At 42.2% G+C, this 7,866-nt stretch overlaps 1 protein-coding gene across 1 annotated transcript in view; it reads left to right on the top strand.

Annotated features, from left to right (window-relative positions):
- The first annotated feature begins 731 nt into the window (after nt 1-731).
- The window catches only part of SLC60A1 (solute carrier family 60 member 1), a 49,655-nt gene continuing 42,520 nt past the window's right edge, over nt 732-7,866 (top strand). The window contains exon 1 of the mRNA XM_026676829.2: nt 732-3,031. Coding sequence (XP_026532614.1) covers nt 2,799-3,031 — 233 coding nt within the window. The 5' untranslated portion in view covers nt 732-2,798. The remainder of the gene's footprint in view (nt 3,032-7,866) is intronic.

The following is a 7,866-nucleotide window of genomic DNA, read 5'->3' as shown; positions in this document are numbered from 1 at the left end:
TTTACAGGTGACGCAGCATAAGGAGATTGGCCTGTAATTTTCAACTAGGCTTGGGTCTCCTTTTTGAAGATGGGGATGACTGTGGCTTGTGACCATAGGTTAGGCAAGGAGCTGGTCCTGAAAGATTTTTCAAAGATTATGCTTAGAGGTTTGGCTATGGCAGTGGATAGCTTTCTTAAGAAGTAGGCACATATTCCATCCGGTCCAATAGATAGAGATGGTTTTAGATTGCGTAGTGATTTTTCGATTAGGTGGCGGCAGCTAAACAACCTTTGCTGATCTTGAAAAACTAAGCAAGGACTGGTTAGCACTTGGATAGCAATAATAAAGTAATGGGAAAATCACTTCCATATTACAATCATGAAAAATCTAGAAGACAAATTCAATTTGAGGCAGTCTTTGCCTTAATCTTAATTGTAATCCATCTTGCCAAAAATTTTGAGTAAAGAAAATGAAAACATGTCACTGAATCATCTCTGCTTCACTTGCCTAAGTACTGTACTGCACTTTCTGGGAGGAATAAGGCTGGAGGAAGAAAGCAAGCAAGAAAGCTATTTAAAAAATCCAGTTACTGTTTCAAATGCAGCAGGTAAAATATTTATAAACTCTTCCTCCTCCAGAGGGAGTTTTCTGCACAAGTGGAACATTAACTCCAATCTAGCCTGCTACATAATATATATCCATAATATATATTGTATTTTTTTTAAAAAAAAACACTAGAACCTAGAACAAAAAAAATTGAGTTCATTGGACAAAGAAGCATTTCCCATTTCCTCTAGATTTTGGATACCCTTTGAAATATAGTTTAAAAGGCCCAAGGTTTTAGCATATTGCTTTAAAGGAATGGAGCAGGAGGAGATAGGGTCTAAGGAGTTAAAAATGTTGGGAAGAAATGCCACTGTCTTCCCTGGAAACACTTGTCCAGATACTCTTTCTTTAATTAAATCTTGCAAATTCAGGAATTTTCTAAGTCACTGAATTTGTTCTGTTAATATTCCAGATCCAAATGTAGACAACATACTGTATTTTCTTAAGCAAGGACACATTGGACCTTTCTTTGCATATCAGGAGAATGTGAAAGGGAAAAAACATGAGATACCACATTTCCTGTTTGAATGTTTCCAGACATGTGAAAGACCACTTTAAGTGATGATAGCACTAAAGTTTCCATGATAATAGCTTAACACAATGCAGCTACCTGCTTCCTAGTCAAGATCTTCTGCTGTGAGTGAAGCAAACTATCTCATGAAACATGTGAACCAGCTGCTGAGCATATAGCCAATATGTAAATATTTGTCTGTACACACACACAAAATACATACTAACTAGTGACTGCATGTCTCTTTGTTATATCTGCCCAAACTCTCCACTGAAAACAATTTTAAGAAGAAATTGACCATGTAGAAACATTGATTCGTGGCAATCCAGACTCCCCAAAGCATAATCTGAAAGAACAAAGGATTGAGTGTTAGCCACACCTGGATCTTGCCAAAACTTTAGAACCAGATAGCTCTCATGTGAATGCAATCCAAGGGAAGGTTTCTATTTACAGTACCTGTGAGGGTGGACCTTTCTTCCCTCAAATCTCTCTGCTGGTTCCTAACTGCAAGGGAAGAGAAATTCCTTCCCCCTTAACCATTACACAGTGTTGGGAAGAGGAGTAGGCCATTTATGAGGTGAATGCTGATGGCTTTAACAGAAGAAGTTACTTAGTAATATTTAATGTGAGTTATGGCACCTCCATTTCTCAAGAACAGAGCAAACAAACCAATAAAGGGGGGGGGATCTCAGCACTGTTTGGAGTAGTTTCAAATGGTTCTCTCTCTCTTTTTGCCTATGGAAAAGTGATTGGGGGAGTGATAAGAACATCTCAAATGGAAGAGGCGGGAATTGTAAACTGGGGGCAGACAGGTGAGGAGTTCCGGGCTCTTCCGTGTCGGAGAACAGGCACGTCTGAAACAATCCGCCAACTCAGAAGATGCCGCGTCCGGGACACGGTTTCGTTGGGCAGCGAAAGAGCCGCACCGGGAGAGCTGACCCATTTGCGCGCCAATCCGGTTTCTTGGAGGCGGCATTGCGGAGGAAGGTTACGCGCAGCTCCCAGGTGATGGAGAAAGGCGACCCTGGAGAGAACGCGGCCGCCTCTCGTCTCCGCGAGTGAGCTCGAGCTGTTGCTGGGCGCAAGGGCGAGCGCGAGTCAGAGCCGGCTGGTCCCCTTGGCGCCTCTTCGCCGTCGCAGCCGGTGCCCCGGGGAGCCGGCCAAGGGAGGCGACTGGGCCGGTTGTTTATGAGCGGCCCTCTAGGATGAAGGGGCGGAGCCAGTGCCAATCCAGCACTGCTCTGTCCGCTCGCTTTGCGCGATACGCATCCTTCTCTTGAGGTGGAGAGACGGGGAGAAGCCGACTAAGCCGCTTGGGGATCGGCAACCGCCGGACCCGGGACCGGGGCAGCTGAGGCGGAGGACGCGCGATCGCGAGAGGGAGCAAAGGCAGAATCGGGACGCGGCTGGGCGGAGAGGCGAGGCGAGGCGTGGCGGGCGGGGAGGGGTATCCGGTTGCAGGTGTTTTCAAGCAGGATACCACTGCCGTAAAGGCGACTGCGCTGGCTCGGCTGAAGGGAAGAGGTTTCCCCGAGGTTTCGGCTTGCTGCTGCCCGGAGCGCGGTTCCGGCTAGGTCGGTGCGGATCCGGAGCGCGGGTGACTAGGGGGCGCCACTCGCCTGTTGGAGCCGCTCCGCCCGTCCCAGCAGGGACTTGCTCGGGGAAGGAAGGCGGACGAAGGCAGGAGCGCAAGCCGAGGATGTGGCGCTGGGATGCGCGGGTGACGAATCTCTTCAAGAGGAACCTTCAGCCCACGCTGACCTACTGGAGCGTCTTCTTCAGCTTCGGCCTGTGCATCGCCTTTCTGGGGCCCACCCTGCTCGACCTGAGCTGCCAGACCCAGAGCTCGCTGTCGCAGATCACCTGGGTCTTCTTCTCGCAGCAGTTCTGCCTGCTGGTCGGGAGCTGCTTGGGCGGCGTGTTCAAGAGAACGTAAGTCAGCGATTCCCGCTCTTGCGCGCTGCCTCGGGCTCTCGCCATCGGCATCGCCTGCCGCCTCGTTCCTTTGGGAGCGAAGATGCTGTTGGCCGGGCCGGGAGAGATGGAGGGGAGCCCCTTTCTCTTCTGCCACCCGGGCACCTTTTCAGTATCCAGGAAGGTGATGACCATCGCTTGCTGGGTGGGATGCGTGCCAAGGTTGGGATGCGTGCCAAGCTGTGCCCTAGAAATCAGAGCCTACTTCTATGCCCGCGCCTGTTTTCCGGTGCTACAAGGCTGGAACAGATCTGATGCTGCAGTTCCTGACTGTCTAAATTAAGGGCCTTAGGCAAAGTTTGGGGCGTCTATGCCTATTGAAAGCCATGCCCAGTTCCTCATAAGTCCTGGCCACAAGTTTGGGCATAAATCAGGGCTTAATTCTGGGTACATGTGTGTTGAATTGACTCCATCAAGCAGAAATACTGAAGGGATTTTGTTTTCCTTTAAAAATGACTCCATGCAGTTTTAGTCCTAGTTCCTAAATACATAAGCAGAATGGGTAGTAGAAACCAGATTCTCTGGCTTGGACTGTGATAAGTCAGGAAAAAAGGGAGAAGCCAGTCGTACAATGCTTTGTTTTGAGGAAATACGTTTTATGTGCAGGCCACGGTGGCTCACACACAAACTATGGCTTAACTTTATGACTTTAACCTATGTGTTGCTGCAGAGACTGGATTTGATGGACAGTACAATCCAGAGGACATTTCTGGTGGGTGGATGTGTGGGTGGATGAGTTAGATTGTGGAGGGCACCTAACACAGTTGTGGGCAATACCTATTCAGAGCGAACCTGGTCCCTGTGTCTTTAAGAGCAGCCCTTCACACCAAAATCAAGCAGTTAGTAGCTATGTACATAATTGGTTGTTTAAATGATAGATTACAATGAAATAAGATTGAACAACGATAGAGATGCAGTCACAAGGGAAATTTAGAATCAGTTATCTTAAAAGCAGTTAACCAATACCCCTCTTAGATATGCTCTTCTTACACAGGTAATTGTGAATGCAGCACACACACACACACTTTTCCACATTTTATTGCTTTTGCTTGCTAAGTTTGATTTTTTTTTTGCAGATTAGGCCAATGTCTGGTTCCAAAATCAATGTGCTTCTTTCTATTCGTGAATTATTTAAAGCAGATCTTCCAATAACTTTCAGAGGGCTTATCCAAATAAAATCAAAGTCAAAGATCAAATATGAACAGGGGCCATGCAAAGTGATCTTTATTGTATTGACCATATACCTGTCAGTTGAGAAATTCCACAGAAATCAATCATGCTATAAGATCACTTTCCAGGGCCTACATTAGCAACTCTTGGGTCTGTTCAAATGACATCACTGTGGTTATGTGAACTCTTTTGCCTGCATAGAGGTGGTTGCAGACTTTGGGAAAATGGAGCATGTGGCAGGATCCCAGAAGGATTTACAGTGGGGAACCAGCAGAACGCAGCATGCCTGATGGACATTGACATAGAAACCTCAGGCTGGAGAAATCATGCTGAGAATTTCTCTTTGTAATCTAAGAGGTTTGTTGTAAAGGACTTGTTTTAATAACCCTAGTGTTCAAATTCAAGCTGTCTTCTTCTCTGAAAAGTTGGCAGTTAACATCTAGTGGCCAATAAGCATTTAAGTTGATGTACGGTAAAATAGTAAATATTCCATTTTCATACAGAGTTCCAGGACAAGATGTTATTCTTTTTAAATCATCAATGAACAAATAATAAGGAAATGATTCCTGTAAAGTGGAAAACATGAACAGTAATTCCCCATCTTGCTCCCAATTTGTGTTGTATAATTGCTGCTATATTAATTTGTTTGAGGTTCCCATTTTAAGTTATGATTAATATCTGTCAACTGATGTTTAATCTGGAAAAAGTTTTAACAATCTACTTGTTTTAAATCTTGGTGTTTTAAAGGTATTGACTATATTTTGATCAAGGTTTTCTATTAAACAGTCTTTAAAACCAATTCTTTTAATTCACAAAATGTTTGCATAATATTTAATAATCTCAAGATCAATGCATGTGTTAGAATTTCTTGAATAAAGGCAAGCACACAAAATATTCATGTAACAACAGTTTTGTATGAAAAGATATTGTTCCATTACAACAACTCTAAATAAAATCAGTCACACTAATTATTCTTTTCAACCTCATAATTATGGAGTCAAGAAGCACAGTCACATTTAACTATTGATATGCTTGAACATACATCATGCTATATACTGATAATTATTTGACTTCAAACTTTATAGTGTGATGAGGAATTGTTCCATAAAATCTTTAGAATAGAATTTTTATAAGTGTATGATTTATGTAGAAAAGATCACAGAGTAGCTGTCACATTAATGAAAGAGAAATTGTGTGTGAATTGGTTTGGATCATTTTGAGAAAAATATGGGATTACATCTTGATTTCTAATAATCTGTCTTGGAAATATTGGACAGTATCTTCTATGTCAGAAACTTGCTCTATTATTGTCCAGCATCATTCTTCTAAGACAACTCCATAATTTGATTCTGTCCAATAAACTTTTAAAGGAAAAATGAAAGGAAAATCAAATGATTATGTTATTTAGAATAGTAAAAGGGGGCCTATTCTTTCCAGACAGTTATGTATATTGCTTGAATTATCTGTAGTAACAGAGCCTATTTAAGCATGAAAGAAACTGTTTGGCCATGTATTTTTATCATTAAAGTAAAATTCATTGGCAAAAGTTTCTTAAAGATTAGAGTAGGCTAATCATTGATCAATATTACGTTTTTCCTAACAGTTCTAAGTATGTCCATTTCTGCTGACTAAGAGTAACTCCCAGCATTCCATTAGATGCAGTCTAAGAACCAAGACTTGTATACAGTGCAACTAGTAAATCATAGCTTGATGTACAAGTTTCTAAAATCTCAATTGAACTTGCAAGAACATTAGCTGGTCTTTTAAATTTATGTTTTCGTCCTACAATGTACAATGTGTTTTCTGAGTTATGAAATATGCTGCAATTCTCACTTTACTAGGGAAAAACTGAGATAGAAGGCTACTTCCCAAGTGCCAGGTAGACAGCTGTTAATAACTGTGGAGTCCTTGGTGCTTTCTTAGCTTGGTTGTTTGCTTGCACCAAGGACTCCTCAATTCAACCCTGAGCGGCATATATTCTCTTCTATAGGTATTAATAAACTAATACTGAAGAAAATTCTATTCTTGTCATCAGATGATCAAGTACATTTGGAAGGAGAAATGTTGATGGTTATGCTTAACACACTTGTGGAGAACTAATTGACCTGGAAAACAAAATACTTTTGAATGCCTTTTAGTTTCCCCCCACCCCTATGAAATCCTTAATGCTCCATCATCAGGATCTCAGCAGTTACCTTTGAAGACACTATAAAAAATGATGGCTTGTCTCTGTGCAGTGTTTGAAAACACTTGTTTCTCTAACTGATGCTATCTTGCAGGATGTTATTTGAACAGATGATATTGAGTTAAATGGCATTTTTACATCTAAAAATTAATTTTCCAACCAAGTCCTAAAACTGAAATCTATTGACATGGGAGCACAGTTGTCCAATATGTGATTTGTCATTATCCGTTGACTCTGTCACAACATTCTTAATTCAATCTATAGAGGTGATGGGTTACTGTATAATGGAATTAGAAGTATTCAGTTAGATGATCCCAATTGTTACTTCAAAGGAGAAATTATTTTTATCCCCAGATAAATCAAGCTTATTTGGAAACTAAGATAACTTTGCTCATGCATCCACTCTAAGTACTACTTATGAGTAACCTGTCTCTATATGATTGAGACAAATTCATAGAGAGGCCCTTTTAAAGAGGTTTCCTCTAGCACCCCATTGTGACTGCCTTTGTAGAGTCATCTGCACTTCTCTAACCAGTCTGCTTTAACCAGCCAGACCCAACAAGAGGAAGAATGATGAGCTGCCCAACCCTCCCTCCACAAAAATCTGCAGTGCCACTGACCCACTGTTTAATTTGCATTCAAAGAAACAGCAATTGTCAGGTACAAGAAACCAGGAGCTGGGATAAGAGTTCAAAAGTATTACAAGTTTATTTCATGCTACCTCTACATGACATATTTGACCCTGCCCTTGGGGTCAACCTGGTCATCTCCAGCAGGAACATATGAAAAAGCAAGCAGCAGCCTCCAATAGTTAGGACCTAGAAAATGGCTGCCAGGGTAGCCTGACTCATGTGCTGCTGGTGTAAATGAGGGGAGATTGAGGGCTCCCTTGGGTCAGCCAAGACATGTGAATGGGTCCATTGGGTCCAAACCTCTTACTGCAGCATAGCAGGTAATCCATTTAGCAATCTTTTTGCAGTGACAGATGCTGCTTGCTTGCTTGCTTTCTTGATTAATTATTTATTTCTAGCCTCTGAACATTTCAAAGAATACAGCTGTGTTATGGAGTCTCTGGAGGAGGCAAAATGTTTAGCTCTTTTTCGGCTTGAGAACTTTTTTTTTTAGTAAAATAGTTACCAAAAAATGGTTAAACCTAATGAAGCATAACACACACTCCATTCCCAATCCATGTGGACAGTACTGAATTGGATGGATTAATTGCCTGGACTTCCTTCTGCTATTTGATGGGACATAAACGTGGGTCTCCCAGTCCAACCTCTTTGCTGATATATAATATCCCTAACAGCTGACTTTCCAACTTTTATTTGAATGAATGAGAATGTTCCACTTCTATAACATACCGGTAATTGGCTACTGTGGTTTGGTCTTGGATATGGTGAAACTCGAAGGGGCTTTCATGGGGCTTTCCAGTTTGAAG

Source organism: Notechis scutatus, chromosome 3, assembly GCF_049901735.1.
Source record: "Notechis scutatus isolate UNSWTSFEM ecotype Mainland chromosome 3, rNotScu1.2, whole genome shotgun sequence".
Taxonomy (NCBI): domain Eukaryota; kingdom Metazoa; phylum Chordata; class Lepidosauria; order Squamata; family Elapidae; genus Notechis; species Notechis scutatus.
This window is presented reverse-complemented; position numbering and strand designations above follow the sequence as displayed.